The sequence below is a fragment of the Coturnix japonica genome, chromosome 6 (genome assembly GCF_001577835.2).
Source record: "Coturnix japonica isolate 7356 chromosome 6, Coturnix japonica 2.1, whole genome shotgun sequence".
Classification (NCBI taxonomy): Eukaryota; Metazoa; Chordata; class Aves; order Galliformes; family Phasianidae; genus Coturnix; species Coturnix japonica.
In genome coordinates, this window is record NC_029521.1 from 26938566 (window position 1) to 26960848 (window position 22283).

The 22283-nt window shown below is 43.5% G+C and overlaps 1 protein-coding gene and 1 long non-coding RNA gene across 3 annotated transcripts; one reads left to right on the forward strand and one right to left on the reverse strand.

Moving 5' to 3' along the window:
- The first annotated feature begins 1336 nt into the window (after positions 1 to 1336).
- On the forward strand, positions 1337 to 15774 carry LOC116653601. Its single transcript, XR_004307732.1, has 4 exons — positions 1337 to 1362; positions 1664 to 3036; positions 4188 to 4299; positions 14122 to 15774. It is a non-coding gene; the product is annotated as an uncharacterized LOC116653601 (long non-coding RNA).
- Positions 5305 to 20052, reverse strand: RGS10 (regulator of G protein signaling 10). 2 transcript variants are annotated; one of them, XM_015867465.2, is made up of 5 exons: positions 19919 to 20052; positions 17023 to 17141; positions 15746 to 15832; positions 11477 to 11620; positions 5305 to 8354 (listed from the first exon to the last, which is right to left on the reverse strand). In XM_015867465.2, the coding sequence occupies exons 1-5, from the start codon at positions 20046 to 20048 to the stop codon at positions 8208 to 8210; spliced, it is 627 nt and encodes a 208-aa protein (XP_015722951.2). In that variant the 5' UTR covers positions 20049 to 20052; the 3' UTR covers positions 5305 to 8207. The 2 variants fall into 2 exon arrangements, with proteins under 2 accessions (XP_015722951.2, XP_015722950.2); XM_015867464.2 differs by having other exon boundaries at positions 17008 to 17141.
- Between the last annotated feature and the right edge of the window lie 2231 nt (positions 20053 to 22283).

Sequence of the window (22283 nt, forward strand, 5' to 3'; positions counted from 1 at the left end):
CTTCTGATTCTCTTTTAAAATTGATTGGAGTATGGGAAAGGGATTAGGAAAGCTCATAGTTCAGGGAGCATTAAGATCGAAAGTCAAACAAGAGACAGACAAGGAATAACACATGCAATAACTGTTAGGAGAGGAAGTGCAACCTAAGAGCAGAGCTACACGAAGGGAAGAGTCACTTCTCCCAGCGTACATGATGTTGATCTGGGAACACTTTTCCGCTATGGGTGTTTGTGATTAAACCCCCCTTTACGCCCTGCCTTCCTTCTGCACAAACTTTCCCATGTGAGTACTGCAAGTGGAGCAGACAGGTGTGTTCCCTTTGTGTCATGGAATAGAGCAGCTGTGGAGCAGTGAGTTTTGCCACAGCATTCCCTACAATGAGGATTTCAGGGATTGTCTTTGTTTCTTTTCCTGTTTTTGCGTGAATACATGATTCTGAGCTTCCTGCCTCAGCGACCCAAAGCAGAGGGAAAGTGGTCGTCATCTGGGCCAGCAGCGTTCAGCATGAAGCATCCCCCTTAATACAAGTCTGTATTAAGAATGAATTCACCCAAACTGCTGATCCTGCTGGTTTATAACATGCCGTATCTTTTAGGAAGGCACTTTAAAAGGTATAAAAGCAGACTCCTCCCTCTGTGGGGGATTAATTCTGCTAACTCCAGGTGGACCCTTAATGATGACACTGACAGGTGTTCCAGAAGCATTACACTAATGTGCTTATTTCAGGAGCACAAAGAGCCTCATTGACTCACCTTTATCCCATGGTGCCTTATAAAGCAGAAGGAGGAATTAGCAAATCTACCCCTGAGTAAAATCCAGAAGAGTAAAAATAGAACAAAAGTCATACCAAAAATCATAAACAACATGGCAATTGTTGCACCAGATGCTTTCCTTTTTGTATTCAGTACCTACACTGCAATGAGCTACGAACTGAGCAGATTAACCACACTGAGCTGCAGTGACAGCACCCTTTGCATTCATTTTGGGTCTGACAATCACTCCATCTAGTCTATCTCTGCCATGATTAGCCAAGAGACCTGTAGAAATGGTGGCAAAGAAAGAATATAACAGTGCGTGAACACAGCTTTAACACTCAGCATCAGCATGGCTCTCTGCATAGAGCCAAGAAAGATTAAGTATTGATGCTTGTCTGTATTAGAAATGCAAAGTCACGGCCTGAAGCAGTGATGGAACACCTGGTGGGAAGGCAGGGCCAGCCCAGGGGTGCTCAGGTGCATGCAATGTAACTGAGTGATTGGAAGAGCTGGAGCCAGGATCCACCCCTTCCCAGCCCTCATTTAAGGGCTGGCAGTGGAGGTGAGGGTACCTTGTTGGAGATCTCTTATCTGAGGCCTTCTAAAGGTAAACAGCTTTTTATTCTTGGGGTTTTTCCTTTCACTTTTTTTCTGCATTTGGGCTTATCCTCACTTGCTGTAGCCTAGGAATCTGCTACCCTACTGTTGTTTGTTGTGTTTTCCATCACATTATAGTGTTACATCAGCGATACCAGGTTTATGCTCTAGTAAGTGATGCCCTTTGACCACAGGCCAATACAATACACAGTGAGTCCCTGATGTTCCAATTAGCTGCATGCTTTGAAAGCAGGTCTGCTTGCAGCTTTCTCTCTTTAGATAAAAGCTAAACAAGTAATCTCTGTTATCAGGGCAGTATTTACAGGTCAATGGAAATCCCATCCATTATGCCAGCTCTTATCAGCAGCACCATCAAAAATATCACAGGTAGAGTCAACACAAGATGTGCTGCTTCTCTCCCAGGCTTCCTTGCCCTGTTGTTGCCTTGTCTCTTGCGACCTCAGCTGGCTTCTTAATTCTATCAGCTACAAGCCCAGAATCGGGGACTTGAGGAGGTTTCAGCTCCAGCATTCCTGAGCTATATCCATTAGCCCTCAGAGTCAGCCTCTAAGGTATCTCTCCTGGATAGGAACGAGTTCAGCCTGCAAATTCATCGCTACTATAAGCTCCTTTCCCCTTGGAGCCTTGGATGTGGCACAATGGCGCTCCCTGCCGGCCGAGCCGTGGCTGAGGTGGTAGTGAAGATTGCATTTCTGGCTTCCGTCAACTCAAATAGTTTCGTTTTAGGATCCCAAAATGCAAATTAGTGGTGTTAATTTAATGAATCCTGCAGCAGATGCAAAGAACTGTCACCTGATTAAGTCAAATGTAACTTAGTGCTGTTATCTGTGGAAGTAAATGCAATTCCAGCCTTGGTGGATCATGTGCCTGGGAGAAATACCTGCTGGATTTGACTGTGGCAGGTGGAACCTGCTGCACATCCATGCTGCAACTCGATGAAAGATACAGCAAAAGGAGATTATTGCTCTAGAAAAGGACAGCCCTTGTTTCAGTGACTGACTAGAAATCCTCCTTCTGCTGTGCCTGTCCTTGTTCATGATGAAAGCTAATTAGAAACATGGCAACATGATCAAAGCAGCAGACTGATTTACTGGGAAGGACTGAGGCTCACACCTTCTGAAAGGCCCAGAAGAACAGAAGTGCAAATGCTTTTTGGTCACTGGGGATCTCGACAGAACAGCTTATAATAAATATATGTGCTGTGAACAAACACTAACCTAAAGCACAATGAAGGAGCAGCATCATACCAGAAAAGAACAGTGCCAGTTATTGACAGAGTAATACAGACAATTACTGAGGTAAAGAATGGAAAATGACATTACCTTGTGCAGGGCCTGGTGGCTTCATCCTGATGTCTGTGAGCTCGGTGACACAGCTGTGTGGGCACACAGGCCTGTATGGCAGGGAGAAATGTACAGGGATGGTACTGGGTGTTGCTCAGGAAACTGAGGTAATACCAAGCCTGGACAGGGCAATATTGCTGTGTGAAATATTGCTGTGTGAAATGCCTCCAAGGGCTCAGGAGACACAGAGGTTCCTCAGGAGCACAGAGCAGCTCGTGCTGGGCTGTGGCGTTTGGGCGGGAAATGCTGAGGTACCTCAGAGCAGGGAGTGCAGCACTGCTTGGAGGGAATAGCTGTTCTGTCTGTAGCTGGTGTCACAGGTATGATTTATCTGCCATTTTCCCTTTGAAATAGGAGAGGAAAAAGACAGACAAGCGATACACCACAAGAAAATGCCTCTAGTTACATCTGCACAGAGCAGGTGTGTGGCTTTCCTGTTTGTTCACCCCATCCTGCTGAGGGTCAGTTGCACTGGTTGGTATCCTCGGTTATTCCTCAGTGAAAATGCTGAGCCCTTGAAGAGAAAACAACCAAACTCATCACTTCCAAATCCTGTATTTCCAGCTCGCTGTGTCCCTTCTGAAATGGGGAAGCGGGGGAAGGAGAGGGAAAAAGACCGGTTTGGTTCTTGGCAGCTTTCCTCTCATAGAAGAACATTCCACACTTTCACATGAAAGGAATTTTTGGCAAACCAGAGCAAAGAGTCAAAATGACAAACACAAACAATTACAAAAAGAAATTGCCATGCTCAGTAGTTTTCTGTCTGCTGCTCGTGGGTTAGTAAGAGGTTGGTTTGTTGCCTGATCATGAGCTCAGAAGACAGTTCATCTTCAAGTTCACAGCGCTGTTGGCCCAACTACAGAGGATAAGACTTCCCTTAAGCCTTTGCCCAAGGCCTAACGATGCCTCCAAAAATAACAAGTGGCCTTGAGGTTGGAAATCTTGGTTCACAGAGATTTTGATCGTGTTCTGTAAATGATACACAAACATCCAAGTGGATGGAAAAAGCTTAGAAGCTGCATAATGTAGTGAACAAGACCAGTTCTGAGATGGAAGTGATTTACTTAATTCTTCATGGTGCTGCTAGCGGGGGCTTGGTTGACAGTCTACTAAGCAGCTTGGGGGATGAAACCTTCCCAAAGCAGAGATCACAAAGAGTTCACTTATTTCTTTACAGCAGAACAGGAAGTGGGTGGGGGGGAAGGGATGAAAGGAAGAAACAGGCAGCTCGTACTCCTTCAGCTTCAGGATGAAAGCTTCACTCTGAAAAAAAACCTGTTAATTTAGTATGTCCTTAATGAGATACAGTGTCAAGGATGCGCAATGAGAAACAGCCAGTGGTATTCTATGAGTCCTACTGTGTTCATTACGTGACAGCTTATAATTATCATCCAAGATGTTGTCTTTTAAAAAAATATAGAATATTCTATTTTACTTGTAATTTGGTGCCTTTTTTTGTTGAACCATTGAGCTGTACTGCTGAAGTTGTTAGCATCAACTTGTCAAAGCAGCCCTGGGATGGCCTCACTGTGACCACACTACACAGCCAGCAGTGAAATGAGTCCTGCCTGAGATACAAGAAGGTGGGTAATGCTCCCCCCCTTCCCTGTTCTGACCCAATGCACTGCTGCTTTTCTCAGCTAACCTTTCTCTACTTTGTACAGCCGTGTAGAAAGTGAGAAGGAGTAACACAGAAATTACACAAGCAGTGTTTTTTACTTACTTACAAGTACTTTATCTCCATAAAAGCTAAAGAAAAGTACTGTAGAAGCATAGGCATAATGGTACTTGTTCCTCATGCTCAGCCCTCATGATTCAGCATGCTGGTCACTGTTTCCTTCAGGAAATCTCCTGTCATTCACAGGCTCGAATGCACAGCTCAAAACAAGGAACAACAGTGGGGGGAGGGACAACTGCTGGCTGTTTTCTAGTTGTTTTGTAGCAGTTCTCACGTGCAGTCTGCTTAGGGAGCAGAGTACTACATGCTTTATAAAGCCAGCTTCCAAAGCAGTTTTAATGAGTTTTCTTATATATGGTGATGCCCTCAAGTTCTAGGTATGCTCAGATCAAAGCAATACTAAATGCGTTTAATAACCAGAGCCATTTTAGCTTGATATTTTAACCTAACTCCATTTATTGCCTACAGAAAGGTCAATGAGTTCATTAGATTTGATGAAAAAACCCACAACTGTTAGCCTCCTTTGCTTGCAGCTGCATATCCCTACATGTTATTCCCCCAGGAACCAGGAGAGGGTGCTGTTAAATTTGACTATTATTTCCACTAATCCAGAGAGAACCAAGGTCTATAAAACATTATCGTTGGGTGCTTTTTAACTCCTTGAAACACAAGCATAATGAAAGAAATGGGAGGTGAATGTAAAGCATATTCTGCTGTTTAAGAGACGTTCTGCTATGTGCTCAAACACTTGAGCCCCAGAACAGAACCCACTGTGTTTATCCCATTTTATCTTTCAAGAAAAACAGCTGACTGCGAGGGAATGTAAGCAACTGTGTTAACAGAGAATGAAAGCAGACAGTGGGATAACTACAGAGCAAGTTTCAAAGTAAAACAGCGATCAGCACACAGATTCAGTATCTGTAGAGTATTTTAATTTTTAGCAGAGAAACACACATTAGGGTAGAGTTTTAGGCATGTGATAAGGCAGGAAACTTCTCTTGTTTGCTTTCATCTTCAGTGTAAATTCTATGTAAAGGAATAGACCTTTCCTGTCTTTGACCTCTACGTAAAGCAATAATCAATACTCGGAGCATGAGGTTCAACACAAGGTTTACAGTTATTACTGGAACACACAGGATTTACTCATAGTGAAGCTTTTTTTTATTACTTTCTGTGCACTTTGTTGCACGTCTCTGAGAAATGTTGGATCAGTGATGATATCATCAGAAGCCAATAACATTCTGCACACACATACATACATGCTGCAATTACAGAGATCTGCTTGCACTGCTTTTCTTCATTTGTTCTCTTAATGAGAAATACAGTCCATCTAATCGGTACAAATCTGATTTCTGCAGCTTCAAGTCTACTTGCAAACAAAAATACCACAATGGAACACTGCAAATCCTGGAAAGACAGACAATGAGGCAACAAACTTTGCACTGCTGAGGCAAAAGAGGAATACAAAGATTAAGAATTATGTGAGTATAGGTATTATTATCTTTAAAACATAGGAGGCACTGAAATAAACATCACAGGCATTGAAGTGCTGCTAAAAACACTCACTCATATCTGCATAGCTTTTGGCTGGCAGCAGAGTAGAGCACCTTTGTGTCTGCTCCTGCAGGGCATTTGCTGTTACCAAGCAAATAACACAATACCTGAAAGGGGGCGTATTGCCAAGGAAAGAGTTGTTTATGAGCAGTTACAAACAAGTTTTTCTCTTAATGCCCTGCCATTGTTCATACAACCTCTGGTTTAATTTATTATTATTAATACTTGGTAGTCAAAGACTCTTCTCAGTTAATTGTGCATTTTTTTAAATCAATATGATTAAAAATGAATCTACTGCACATCCCTGTGATGAATGTGGTAAGAATTCATTCTACACTTCCCCCAACCCTACATTTTTCTATATCACAATGACTTCTGCCATAATTACTGGGGAACAGACAAATCTTAGCTCCTAAATGTGTTCAAGTGGCCCACTCTGCAGAACTTGATTGTATCAGAAGTTCCATCCCTTGCAGTGGAAGGAGATATGAGTTCACTGTGTGGTCAGTTTTCCAAAGAGATGATCCTGAGATTACAAATAGTTGGCAAGTCCAGAACTGGACAGTTGCAGTTCCTAGGCCGCATTAAAACAAAAGGATTCATGCACATATTTACTTCATTCCTATTCAGCATAACATTCAAATACAAGATAAGCATGAGAACATACAATACTGAAAGTGCCTGAAGCAAGAGTATGACTTCACTTTTAAATCCTCTGGGAGCATAAAAGGTAATTTTTATGCAATGAGTGAGTTTTCATTTTAAAACGTGCATTTGGTGGGAGCTCTATCATTTCCCTTTAAAAACTTCATTTCCAAGAATGAACAGGCCATTTAGCTCTGAGAGAAGACACGGAAGTCCCACTCCTGCTCTTAAATAGGAGACAAACCCACAGAAACCAATTTCTTTTAAACACATAACCTTCAAGAATGGATCAGAGTTGAACAAAGTCATAATTAAGTCCACCAAAAGAATCTGTATCATCAAAATCTACAGCCCAAACCTCGTTTTAAAACCACTAATAGTGACAGCGATGTATGACACATATGACCTTCCTGGGGAAAAATAAGACAAAACTACATCAAAACCCAACTGCAATCTGAATAGCCAGCATGTAAACAGAGGATCAAGAACAGCAGTGCAAAAAATGAAAGAGTAAATAATGAAAGTGAAACAGAGATAGTCTATACACACTGAAACTCATAAATAAAGCTTTGTAGCTATTTCTGCTTTTCCAGCTGGAACTGCAGTTTAGTAACACTGGCAAGTTGACTTTAGTAGAAAGATTTTAAAACCAAGTCAGAGTTTGTTGGCTGGCCCTGTGAAGAATGACTGCTGCCACACGCTGCAGGACTGAGGTGACTTAGGAAAACATGCCTGCTTTCTAGTACCGGCACCTGTCACTGATGTGATGGACAACTTGAGCTGACCTGCAGGACGTGCTGAACTGAGCGTACCCAAAGTGGGAATTCAACTGTCAGATTTCCCAGTGGCTGTTGGGAGTTCCTCAGAGATTCCATGTAATTAAGAACTTTGGTTCCAATTGTAGGATAAGATCCGTTCTGTGGAGGTGATTATCTACAGCAAAAACATTGCGTAGAAATTGAAGAAAAACAGAAATGAAAATCACGACCAGGAAAATGTTTTGATTCATAAATAAAGGCAAAGCAAAACCTCCATCACCTTGAAAGAAAAAGTGACATTCTGAGAGAGGAGCAAGACTGGAGTCTATTGATCTTATCCCTGAAAGATGCTGTCCTTCAATTTTGGTTTCCTATGAATGATTCATGCACAAAATAACTGAAAACATACTCCTCAACAGCTGCTCCCAACAACGTGGAAAGTAAAAGCCAGGCACAAATAAGAACCAAAAGGCAAACACTGAGAAACAACAACAAACACCTCATATGGATGACAAAACATCCTGTCTCCCGTTTCTTTACATCGTGACGCCCCACGGAAAAAAAAAAAAAAAAAAAAAGAAAGAAAAAGAAATGGAAAGCTCAACTTATGAAATATTAAATGCAATTCATACTATGGAGGAATAGCTCAGCCTTTTAACTAGGAAGCAGTCTTTCAATAGGTGCTTGGTTACTTGCTCTCTTGCAAAAACAATTAGTCATTCAAGCAATTAAGAAGGTAAGTATCTCCTAAAAAGGTTTTAAACTTTTCAAGCCCTAAATGTAACTGCTATAAACATAGACTGTTCCTGAGTGTAATTTCATCATTATATTGCCTCTCCTCATGAGATCCGCTGTATCATGTGTTGTAGATTCTCGATGCTCTTTTAGCTGCAGTCTGAGGTTCTGATGAATTCTCCTCTTGCTCCTCAGACTTCTTATGGTTTAGGAATATGTCAGACTTTAAGAAGCGGCTGTAGCTGTCGTATTTCATGAGATTGAATATCTGGTGAGAGGAGACAAAAATACAAACAACAACGACCTCATTAAAACTACACTTTAAACTAAAAGGACAGAATATGAGTTTACTTTGTGGCTGTTCTGTTAGTAACGCTAGTTCTGTAATTACCAAAATCATGACACTGACTGCATGTAACAAACAAGACTGTAGGTTCCACAGTCACTGCTTTGCAATTACATCCAGATTAGTTTAAGAATCAGATGACAGTTTTCATGACAGCCAACGGAAAACCTGTCCAAAGGAATGAAGCAGAGCTGAAGAAAGACGGGTACCTTTAAGAACTGTTCTCCTTTAAGTACTGTTCTAACTGCATTAGTGCATTACGTATGCAGAGCGCTGAGAGAACTGAAGGCCTGCCTGTCTTTTTAGAGCCAGCATACATTCAGCCTAGAAGCACGGCCTGAGAACGGCCTTTTTCTCTTTCAGGGCCCAAGTTCAGGCCCACACATCTGCTTTCTCTTCTGTTTGTACCTATTTCAGACAAAAAAGCTAGAACTCATTTGGAGTTTTCTAGGGAAAAAAAAACAACAACAACAATGAACGAACAAAAAAAGGCTTTGGAGACGAGGCTGGAGTTTGGTCAGTCTTAAGACTGCAGCTATACTTTGGTTGGTCTTAAAACAAGGAAGAAAAAGAAAACCTCAAAACTATAACCAAGGCAACAGTAAAGTCTATGGAGAAGCCTCCCTGAGCCATCATTCCTGACTCACTGCATTTTATTGTCCCAGAGTACCCAAATTTCCAAGAAGAATTCCTGGATTCCAGCCTGCATGTTTGGATAATTCACACGTGGATAAGTGGAGCTTTACCTTCACAGGCCTCATTTCCAGCTGAAAGTACAACAGGGCAGTACAGCTGCTTGCAAGGTAAAATAAATATCCAAGTACCTTTTTTTATTTTTCCACCCACATCCTCAAGGAACTTGAACAGACACAGGAAGACGAGCAAACAGAACTTGACTTTTCTGGTCAGTTCTGGAACACGCCCCATGCACGTTCCAAATAAATGATGAAAAATACTTTACTAACCATCACTAGTTTGCCTATTGAAATATTTAAGTGAACATTTCAAACTGTGGGAGTTTTGAAGACTTAAAAAATAATCCCAAAGCACCTTGATAATGACCTACATTAATAAAGACAAGCGAGGTCAGATTACAATTGTTAGGGCTGGCTAAATGCAATATATTTATACTGCTCAAATCAGCTTACAGGGAAAAAAAAGTTGTGAAGAAGACACTGCCTATTAAAATGCCTTAAGTCAGCAAGAGCACTGCAGGATCAAGATCTTCTCTGAGTCCCCCTGGAGCTGGTAAGCCAAATGCACAGAAGAGATAAGAGTTTATAAACGCATGCAAAAGCTGAATTCTCTACTTCCTCCCTTGCTCTCATCACCTCTGCAGAGCACACAACACTTACCCTGCAAGTATTTTGACATCTACACATTTATCTCAGTTGCTTCAACACCCTTCAGCAGCAACAACTGCCTCCAGGCTGTACATTCAAGGCTACCCTGCTGCAAACAGAAGCAACGCCCATTTAAATCACTAGGTCTGCTGGAAAACTGAAGTGCTTGCTACCATCCATGTCCGAAAACAAACAAGCTCTGGATGAAGAGTCAGAGCTTCTGGACTCTGACTTTTTATACTTCATACAGTGTCTGTAGCAGTTACCACAGTTCTTTAGAGATTATGTTTTAAGTGTATGTATGTATATATACACACACACACCACTCATCATAACTCTACAGGAATCAAAACCAAGAGGACAACATAACTCTATTAACCAACAGCAAAAAACAGAAGCTTCACGCACTGGAAACCTGTAACAGCCCAAATGTTCTGCATTCTGGTTTTAAAGTTTTCCACACTCGTGGGCTCTTCTCTCACTGGGTTAGCGTGTTCTCAGTTCTGAGCTGACTAACCCCTGGCTGTTGACATGCACACTCATTTGTAAAGCTGGAAAACATTCTAACTCTGGTAGCCTGTCCAGCAACACTCATAATCATGTAATCACTTACCCTGATCTGCAGCGCTTACACTTGCCAGAGAACTTTCTCTCTCTTTTCCCAAGTCAGAAGTTCTTCCATAAAAAATGTTGCTTTTTCACTTGAAAATTGAGTTGCAGACATTTCTACTGCTAACGACTGTGAATCTGCCTGAAGAAACAGCAGAGCCTTGGGCCCTCCCTCACTTCTACTTTGGTCCTCCCTCTCGATCAGTCGATCATCTCTACTGATGGATCTATCTCCCTGCTAACACCGTCAGTGCCCAATGTGAAATAGGCTCAAATCGGGTACTGTATCTCCACACACATAAAAAGAGAGTAACATAAAGAGCCAAAGGGAACACACAGCTCGTCCTGAGGATGGCACAGTAATTAAACTCAGTACAGACTGCAAGTGCTGGAAAGCTGCAGATGGGAACAACTCACTTTATTACCTGGGACTTAAAGTAACCTACAACTAAGAAAACTTACCACCTGCAATACAACACTTAATTTCTACCAGACCTCCCAAGTTCTGTAGGATAATTCAAAGCAGAAGCCAACTCCTCTTCTAAGCCAACTCTTGTGTGTTACAGAAGAGGAGGCTGTTCAGAAAATTTCATTATATTCACATCAATACCAAAACAAAGCAAAGAGAAGAATCTTGAGCTCTCAAGGAAACCAGTGGCAACTACAGAAACAAACATCAGCAATGACTCAGCACAAGAGAACACACAGGAAAACGCAGGCACCAAGTTAGTCACTGGGTGACTATCAGGCTACCAGCAGAGGAACCCAGGAACAAACTTCATCCATGTTGCCAGGAAAGTCTTGAACTGGAATTCACTTGGCTGCACTCAGTCTCCTGGCCAAGCGGCCCTAACAAGACCTGGGGTACCAGACATGCGCTGTCTGTGTTAGGAACTCGACGGAGGAAAGGAATCAACTCCATGCCTACTGATTTTTGTTTCAACCTAGGAGCCAAACTGCTAATTCAATCCATGTCATTGGTAGCAGCAGCAGGCAGAATCCTAAATATCCTATTTCAGATTGTGCTTAGAAACCAAAGTCCATTAGAAGCAGACAACAGCTAAGGCATATGCAAGTAGAAGAGACCCTTACCTGATCCTGCAGCTTCTGAAACATTAGAGGGTGAGGTGTCTCCAAAATTGTCTCATTCAGACGTGACTGCCCTTCAACATTGACTTGCGATGAAGCTTTATTTGACAGGAAGGTCGTGTATATTTCTTTAGCTTTTTCTCTCATCTGCAAAAGGACACATTCATTTAAAGATTTATAAACTGGAAATATTCACAATATTTGTTAAAGTTTTACTGGGTACTCCTCTAACTTACTTCTTGAGGTTCACATCTTAAAAACAAAAGAGCCTGAGTTGAAAAGGAAACAAAACAAAAGGACATACCTATTTGTACTGGAGAAAAACCTATTTCCACAGGCCACCTCCTGCCCTGACATTAGCAGAAGGTGGGGGTATTCAGCACTTAGGTTAAGCAGCAGCTGTGATATTGAAGTCTGGCTAAAACCATGTAAAGCAGTGCAAAATTGTAAGTTATTAGCAGCAATGCCTTGTCTTCACTACTTAAAAAAAATATTTTTATTAGTAAATAATCAGGGACGTGCAAAAACTTGGAGGGAAAAACAATACTGTGGAAACTTACTCTCACTGTTAGGCACAGCTAAGCAAACTAGTCCATAACACATGCTGCTTCTAGTCAGCCTTGTAATACAGCTTTCATGCATTGTCATAACCGTGTTTTTGCCTCAGGGCAGCTCACATGCAACACTGTGTACAAGATCAAAAGAAACACAACTACTTTTTGGCCAACAATAAGGACAAGACTCCAAAGAGGCCCCGAAAGCTGATAAATATGGGTTAGTGTTACTCACACAAAGCAGTCTGCCCTGATTTCAGTGGACTTCTCATGCTAAGTCAGTAACAGTGACAACATTTTGACCATACCTGTCATTATCCCTAAGGCTCAAAGCAATGTACAAGTTGCCAAAATCCTTTAAAATTAAATGCAAGCCCATCAGATGAGAGAAAGGCAGGAAGAATAGTGCCAAATAAGCCTTGCTCCAGCATTCCGAGCTCACCGTGCTGAAAGCAAGGCCTGATGAACAGCAGGTGCAGTAAGACAATTAGCAGTAGGTACCTGTCAGTAACACCCATCACATTTAACGTGCAACTGTCTCCAGACCAGCACAAACTAAAGGACTGTCTTTGGCAGGGAATGAGCTTGAAGAAGGAAGCACTTAAACCCTTGCCCATGAACAAGTCATGGAATTCCTTTTATGTTTTACAGCCGAGAATCAACATTTGGTGATAATTAGAAGGAAAGCAACATGTGTTTGACAATGTGTAATGCATAGAGTTAACTCTCTGTCTGCTGAAAGGGACACATTTTCCAGAAGGACTCCTTCTTAAAACAGATTATTCATCCAGTGATAAATTATTTTATCTCAGCTCACAATTAAGTGCTTTATAAAAGGCCTTGATCATTTCAGTTTCATAGATCAGGGGACACTGGGTAAACCGGGTTTGTCCTACATGAGCAATTAACCTGTCAGAAATGTGGCCGCATTGACTAGGTGGACACCATGGAGAAAGAGCAAAGGAAGGCTTGAAGGGAAATAAATGTGAGAGAACAGAGAAGTACTGTGAGGAAGTTAGAGAACATGGGGGGGAACGAGGAGACTGTGTGGGAGGTTGGTGAAATGGGGTGGATTTCTGGATTGTGTGGGGAAGAACTGACAAAGGAAGTGAAAGCACTGTGGCAGAGGGGGGTGATGTCACTGGAGAAGCGCAGGAGAGCTGACATTACAGTACTGCAGAAATATGGCAACACAAAATTGACCTCCACAGGTTCTGCTTCATGTGGAACAACTGTTAAGCTACACCTGTGTTCCAGCGGTAAAGCAGCAGTTTAACAAAAACCAGAAAAATAAATGAAGTTACATTTAAAGCTGCCAATAGGTTCATACATTCCTCAAATGACAACACGAGGAAAGCCAGGTTCAAGCAGAGGAGAAAGCCATGTTACCAGTTCAATGGTTGGAACTCTTTGCTCTACATTAGCCTGAAGTTAATGCCTCTGCACAGGGAACCCTACTCTGAATTCTAAACACCTTCCTCACAGGTGGCTATGGAAGGACTGCTGGCAGTTCTCACACCTGTGTACTTGCCCCAGCATCTGTGCCAGGTCCACATCTGGAAAACAAAGTACTGCCTACAGAAACCCCCTTCACCATCCAAATGTATTTGTTCCCCACTTGGTTATTTCCAACTTCCTTTCATAAGATCAAATTCAGCTCTCAGGCACATGCGGTTCCCAAATGAGGTGGATGGAAGTCCCAGAGCTCATCAGCACAGACTCCAATTTCTGCAATATTTGAGAAGATTCTTTGTTGTATGAAGTGTAATATTGCAAGATAAGAAATCGTTAAACCTTGGAAAGTAGCGCAGTGGACGTGTTTGTTATTTGGTTAACAATCACAAATGCAACAAGCACATGACTAACCCAAATGAAATATTTAAACACCATTCACTTATTGCCACCACTCCTGTTTCAATAATTAAACACGTGTCCTAAAATAAGGATCATACTGGTGGCAGCAGAGCTTGCTATTTACAAGTAAACTTGGCATAACTCCTTCCTGATCTTCACTAAAATTTACATTTCCATTTTAACTTCAGTTTTAAGGGAACAACAAAGAAAATACCTTTCTTTCTTTCCTCTGAACTACAGAGTTATTTCCTGAGCTGGGAGTAACAGTTTGTGCTTCTACGCTACAAGAAAACAGGCTGAATTCAGTCCACCCAAAGACTCGCCTAGACAAGTACTATCTCTACTTGCTGCCTGACTGCACACACTGAACATCTCCCCTGAATCCTGATTTTATACTTCAAAAATAGACCTGATTTAATCCAGGTTAAACTGAAATCTGCTTTCTCTGACCAAAATCTGAGCTCATGAGAGCTGGCTTCTGCAGTAAACCTCTTCTAATGAGAAGCAGGTTATAAACGAAGTGAGCTGTTTTTAGAATACTTTGCTCTCATTACATAGATACAAAGCCATTTCTGCAAGAGTCGCTTTCAGAAGACATATTCAAGCTTATTGCTCTCATAAACAGTGAAGGATTTGTACTTTCAGTGCGTTTACTAGCCATGGAAATTATCTCATCAAAGCCACCCATAAACAATAGCTGCAAAAACCTATTGCCAGTCTGTGTCATTCCAAAGCACATTTATTATGCCTGCCTGTAATAGTTTTGCCAGTACTAGACTCCAAACATCATTATTTGCCATGCGCTGCAATGATTAGTACTGAATAATTAAGCTGAATGGAAATGAATCAAGTCTCTGTCCATTTGTTTGGCGATCCACTCAAGTATCTGCTAAGCTACTATCTGCATACAGCAGTTTACCATCTCCTGTACTGGCATCTATGATCCTGTAATAACTAAAAAAATGGAAACGATTTAGCAAGGGAAAATACTATTACTGTCCAATTGCAAAACATGGAACCTTACAGGAGGATCTCCTGTTTTCATTTCTGTTCTAAAAACCACCACTCTGCCAGCTTCAGACCCCTTGGCAAGGACGTGGTGTGGTGTACACAACATAAAAACCAACACAAATCTGCCAGATCAAAGTTAAGAAAATGAAGAAATCACCAAACCTTTTTAGAAAGGAAACATGGCACCTATCTAAGGCCTGACCCTACAGGCTTCAAAGTCGAACTGAAAGCAGAATCTGTGCTCCTGCTGGAACGAATGGAGGTGGGGATCCACGCAGCAGAAAAAAGTTACTGCAATAGTTAAAACGTTTCAAATGGAACATTTGTTACTAGAAGACGACAGCTTTCACACAAACAGCCCATGTTCTGGGCTCAACTCAATGCAAATAAATATTTAAACAAAATCTAAATGGTTCCTCAGCTTCTTCTGCTTTGGTCATTTGAGAAAGAATTTTGTTTTGGGATTGTCAAACATTTTGTTTGTGCTCTTTCTTGTTTTCATACTTCTGTTTCAAGAGTAGCGTTGTGTATTTTCATGTAACAGCCATTAAGTTTTACAATGTCATAAATGAAACATCTTTATGTTTTCAAACCTGACGCAGTGTTACTGAATTAAACCTCTTGCTACTCCAAACCAACAACAAAACGTTCAGTTTTCCTAACAGGAAACTCGACGACTTCAGCTTTTTGTTTCCATCTGAAATAAAACCGACTTCGTTTCCAAGCAATTCCAGCAGTGTAAGTTCAGTGCCATTCCTCCCAGTGCATTTATCTGCACTCCTAAGAAGCACATTAAGCTCCACCTCTGCTATGGAACTGTTGTTGATGAGCAGAATTTATTTAGGAATCATACCTGTTTTTTTCCCTGTGTTTTCTTGAATTCCTCGCACGCTAACCAGAACAGAACGTTTTCTTCACTGAATTCCTTCTTTAAGAACTCCTAGGGAAAAGAAAAGTCAGCAGATGTTAGAACCCAATTTCTCCATTGTTTTTCTCTCTTCCTCTTACAGCTATTCAAACAAGATGCTGCCCAAGGCTGGTTTGATCATGGCATGACTTTCCATAATGTGGGGTAACAAAATCACCGCACAGTGCATCAAACCTTACTAAGCAAACAATCTATCCAGCTCTTGAAAAGCACATTCCAGGAGAACACGAGCTCCATTTAAGAGCTCTGTCTCAGAGCTTATCAGTAACTCACAAGAAGGTTTCCTGCTTCTCCCTTAAATAACATGAATAATTTTATAGTTATTACTTCAAAGGAAACCCAAAAATGTATAAATCCATTTGTAGGTGAGTAAATGATCCATTTTAACAGGGCAGCAGCTCACTCAAGATTCCTGTTTTGTCTGTTCCTGATTTACTAATGAGTAAAATCTCTACAAACAACAGTTTCCAAATATGAAAACCAGTGGCAATAAATTTACTGCAGTAACTAAAGCAGATGTATTTGCAGGCTCTAAACAGTGTTTAAACAAAGCACATCCCCCAAAAGTGCAGCATATTTTAGAATCAGAGGGAAAAAGCACATTAAATTTATGTATAAAAAGCAACAACTGAAATATTTGTAGCTCCAAGACTTTCAGTTTTCCCTTTCAGAGTCAGAAAATGGAGATTAAGTAATGTGAAAAACTAATTGGAACTGAGAAATTGTTACAAGAATTCTAAATCACACAGTCATTACAGCGCTGTGTAATTCTGGCTGACGTTGCTTTTCAAACCAGTCTGAGAGGAAACAATTTTATCCCAGGCTTTTTAGCAGTGCTCAGTCCAGCAAAGGCAGACTTGACCACTAGTCCTTACACAGCGAATCCCTCCGACTTGGGCTAAAAGGCCAAATTAAGCCTCAAACCTGCATTCCAAGCTGCTTGAGCCCGTCTGTAGCCAAATTAAAGAGATTTTTTTCATCCAGTACAGCTGCTGCAGCACAGAATAAGACACCAATGCACCCCATCAGCAGCTCAGAGAATGCCACAGCTGGAACTCTGCCGCCTCTGCTCAGGGCACGCAATTAAAGGCTGCAAGCTGGGTACCTACAGCACTGCCACAACTGCACCGCTTACATTGAGGCTCATTCATCTTTAAATCCTAACATTAGTTTATATAAATATTCACAGGTAATATAGCAACCCTAAAGCGTTTAACTCCTTCAGGATCTTCAAGGAGGTTCTCCAGTGACGTAGCCCATTCTGAGGTTCCTTTCGAGCTCTGGCGGCTGCTGCTTGGGTGACCCTCGCTGTCATTTATCTCTGGAAAAAATAAGCAAAGCACCATCTTTGTTAGAGGTGATTAATAGCACAGGCATTTCTTCCCCGTTCCCCTGTGCGCCTTCGGATTACAGCTGCTCTCCTTAAAGAAAACACCATAAAACTGAAAATAAACACACGCACATATTTGAATTCTCCTTTGCATCTGAAGAGGTAAAAGTGTCTTGCAGCCAGATAATCCACGAGCACATCAGCAGGCACTGTACTGCTTTATGGCATTGCTTTATGGCATTGCTTTATGGCAGCTCAAGCACCTTTTGCATGTGGGACACAATGACCACAGCCTGGGCAGCAGAAGGATCACGTGCCTTTGTTCTGCCGTCTGTGACATTGGCCTTAGAATCAAATCCTGGTCAGTCACACACATTACAAGTGAATGGGAAGAAACCAAATGAGAAAGAAATGCAATACTTTGTTGAGCAGAACAAGTCCAACATATTAACTTACTCTAATGGGAGGAAAGAGAGCTGACAGAAGAGCTTCGTTCCAGCTGAGTCAACCTGCACGTGGGCACACAACAGCTGGGTGGGTTCTGGTTGCTTCTTTCTTTCCAAGTCCCCTGAAATTCCTTTCTCTTACAGTGAGCTGGGCTGAGCCCAGGACTTCTGAACCCACCAGGCATCACCCAGGGCAGCCAGCATGTGGTTCTGCACAGCTCCATCCCAGGGATACAAAGTACATCACATTCAAGGCTGGCGATGCCAAAAAGCTGTTTGCTGGCTACGCATCAGAAGACCAATTACTTGGGAAGAGTCCAGGAATTCTACTGCTGATCTGAAGAACTCTAAGATACACACAAAGAGCTCGGCCTTCTCTCCCCTTACACTCAGTGTCTGCTGAAGGCAGCAGAAGCGCAGGCCACGAATCAGGCACTATTCAGGGTCCCTACGCATTGAACAGACACATAAAGCTCCCCCAGTAACCAGTACAGCTGCCATTTGTTTTCATAACCCCTTTATTTCTCCCTCCTGGCTTACTGGAAATAAAGATCTTACTTACTTCCGCTTATGTTCTCTTCCTCCACCCCGAATCAAAACCTCAGCAAGTATCTCCAAGAGCCATCTTTGCAGTGCTATACTATCAGATACCCTTTTCAGCTGGTAGCTGTGTTTAAAACCCTACAAAATACCAGCAGTGCAGCACAGAGAGCTGGACAATCTCCTCCCAACAGTGAGAAGGACTGTTTGCAGCGAAGGAAAACCTCCCATTTCTATTGATAGGATTCCAGATGACAGCTTTCCTCTGGCTGCTCTCCCTCTGTTCTCATCTGACCAAGGCAACTCTATTTCCCTCCAACCACCAACAATTTCACCCCCAGCACATACAGCACAACCTGGAGGTTTTATTACACCCCATCAAATGGAGCCCTAATACAGCAGCACAGCCCAATTGGGATCGTTACTCCATGGATGAGTTTCATTTACAAATGTAATGCCTAATTTCTATTATTACTTAGAGGCAGGTTTTCCCCACAGTAACCCTCATGTTCTTAAGACTAAATTCCCTTAAATACCTCCTCTGAAGGGCAGTTATACAGATAACCTTCAGTTACCATCACCTGCTGATAATCTGCCCTGCACAGCAGCCAGCGGCCGTACCAGCACAGCAGGCGATAAAGTGCTTCTCTTAACCTCCTCTCTTTAAGCAGCAGCCCATGCTGAGCCAGCCAACGGGCACTGAGCTGCACAGCTGCACCGGGGGAGAATCTGCCAGCAGCTTTACCCTGTCACACAACAATATTGCCACACTGAGCTGCGGATAAAGGCTCATTGTAAGGGGCAGATGTAGCGCCAAGCGCAGTGCCAACAACACTGCAACGGGCAGCTGGAACACAGCATCCCAAACGGCCAACAGCTGCACCCAGCAAACGCAGGCATTGAAAATACACAACGAGCAGAATTCACAGCTCTGGCACTCAGCAACCAAACACGTGCAAACCCAACCTGATGGAGATTGATAGAGATACAGCAGATGGAGCTGGGCACTGCCCTGCATAAGGACCGTGCGCTGTGACAGCTCCCACCTGCAGCTGCAATGGGCGCCGTGCGGGGCTCACAGCAGCTCATACGGCAGCAAGAGAAGGTTTCGAGGTGTTGAATAGTCTCATAGAACTGTACGCACCACACGTGCTCCTCCCCGTCCGCCTGGATGCTTCACAAAGCTGCGAATTTCGTTGTTAATTACAATCTCCCAGCACCGCGTCTCGTCCTGCGGTCAGGGCAGCACTAGGAGCTGCAGCCGGCAGCCTGGAGTTAATAACGCCGGGTTATGAAACGGGAAAGCCCGCGGCAGAGCCGAGCTGCTCCGAGCCGGACGGGTCCTACAGCACGGCACGGCGAGGCCCAACGTCCTCTTTCTGCCGCCGGATTCTACTTATAACTCTAAGGCAGGAAGCTGGGGGGACGTTCTGCTCCTGGAGCATCTCTGTGCTCGCTCTCCTGTCGCGTTCGGCTTTTCTTAGCGACACGGCGGCGTCGTTCCCCGGCGGGATCTTCCCTTGGTGGCTTCCACCCCCGCAGCTCGGCGGCTCACAGCCCGCCCTGCTCACGGGCTCGCAGCGTTCTACAGGCGGAGCATCCGGAGCCGTGGCGCTCCCTCACCGGGCTCCGACAGAACCATGAGCCCGTTCCCTCCCTCCCGTTCCTCACAGCACCCACCGGCGGGAAGCTCCGGCCCCGCCCGCCCTCCCTCTCTTTCCGCCTGTCAGTGCCGGTTCGGATCAGCCCCGCGCGGCTCCTCGCGCTCTCCCCGCTCATTACCTGACGGCGGCCGCTTCCTGCTGAGCCGGCTCACAGCCCGGTTGAACATCTCTCGTGGCGGCCGGGCGGCCCCGCGCTGCACGGAGCTCAGGGGGCGGCCCCGCCTGCCCCGCCCCGACCGCCGCCTCATGACGGAGCCGCCTCCCGCCTCCCGCGCTGAGGGCCCGGAGCGGGTCACCACACAGCTCCACCTCAGCGCATCAAACGCGGCTGTGCCAGCACGGGATGCACAATTTAAGTACGTTTAAATCAATGAAAACATGCCGTGTGATTATAGTTTACGTTCAGCTTTTATTTCTGCTTTCAACACCACGTTCACATAGGAAAGTTCACTTAAAACTGAACGTAAAAGCTCTTAAGCGTCTTCAAGCCCCTATCTCAGCTACGACACAATTAGACTGCAGTAAAGGTGTATTTCTGATGTAAACACTGGAGAACCAGGCCCACACAGTGAAAACAAGCACATCCTTCTTGTGAGGGAAGCAGCATAGAACAGGCCTGAAGTGAAGACAGTGGAAAATGCTTCAGACATGGCCACATGAATCAGGAGCAAAAAGGGGAATTTGTTTATCCAGCATCACTCATCTCCACCTTGGAAAAATGCCCTGATTCACTGCCCTGTTGGTGCTGCTTTTTAAAATATAATTAGGGCTGATAGCGGGGAGGGATAAAGACACTGAGATGTGGTGAGTTTTATCCAGTCCAAACCTGGAGACTGAAGGGAAGAAAAAAAACAAAGGAGAATTAACACATTTTTAAAATCACTCTGCAAATATCAGAACAAGTATAGGAATAAGAAACCAAAAGACTCACAACAGGGGGGACCACCATCATCTTGCACAGATATAAGGGACATTGAAAGGGATTACCTGCTACGAACCAGGTGGCAGCACAGCACGGAAGGTGAGCACATCTCTGTCCACTAGAAGCACATCTAATTAAAAACACAGCAAAGACTGAGCATGAAAATGAGACACACAGCTTTAGCAGTAACTGAATCACAGCTCACAGCTTAAGCACAACTTAAGGACGGTGGTGGATGCATATTCACGTATGTACAGGTCAGCTTTATACTCCACAGAACACAAGTTTTGCACTTAAAGCCAATAGTCACGCTCTAATGCTTCCAGCAGGGCTGCACAACAGTGATCCCTTGTGGTAGCTGTGGCATATAGTAGCTCTAAGAGGCCAATTCTTTCTTCCAGACCTAGAACACGAAGCATCCTCGTGCTTCCAGGTTCAAGTAACACTCAAATAGAAAAGGTTCTTTAGAGGCACCCTGCAAACCTGAAAGGTCATTTCAATAACTAAGTAGTTAGTCCCCACCCTGTCATGACCCAAATCCAAACTGGAAGACTTGAATGAAGCAATAAGTTGTCTCAGCTGCTCTTTCTCATCACGTTCAATGATCCATCATTAAAGGACATAACTCATTTGTGGAATGAAGTATCTCCCTCATTGAATGGGCAATGCAAAGAGCATTCATCATGGAACAGTACCTCTACCTGCCTGCTTACTGGGGTCAAAGATCCAGCTCCTCAAATAGAGGATGGCAGCTTCTCATTATAAGCCACGATATTTCAACTGCAAGTTGGCTCTCGTAAGTCAACTTTCATCTCAGAAATGTAAGCATTATTCAGTGTTTCATGTGGTGGAGCCTGTGATTCTTAATTCCTACCCATCTCTGCTCCAGAAATGAGACTTTAAAGACACTGAACATGCACAAAACCCTTCCCACACCGCTGTGCTATCTGCAGAAGGCAGTCATGATTTGTGTTTGATGACAGGACTTGCCACTGTATCACGTACAACACTCATCTTGCCCGTGTATCATCCCATTTCACCACTTCTCCCCCCAGAAGACAAGTTTCCACCTTCCTCTGCCCCCTTCCTTTTCAGCAGCTGGAAAAAAACAGCTGCCAAGTTGCTGGGATCAGTGAGAATCTGGGTTTGAGCAAAGGAAAATGACCGGCACTGTGAGCAGAGACACAACACCCCACCTCAGGTGAAGAACTCCCAGCAGAAGCTTCTGTACGTCTGATGTCTCCTGCAGTGTCTCTAGGAGAAACACAAGGAAATTAAGACGAGGCACTTTAAGATGAGGGGCTACAGTGTAAAGAGCCTTTGGTCCTCCACAAGCCCACGGACATCTTGCTTTCAAAGAGCTGCAACAATTCCAATGTTATTGCTCAACACAAAATAGGCAGAGTACACTCAATTCCTTGACACAAGTCCATTAAGTGTATTTCCTCTAAATAAAACAACACTGCAGCTTTGGCACCCTACTGACAGCCTGTATGTTAGGAAACAAGGTACAGCACCGCTCCTTCTTACAGCGTATCGGAAACACTTTAATCACCAAAAC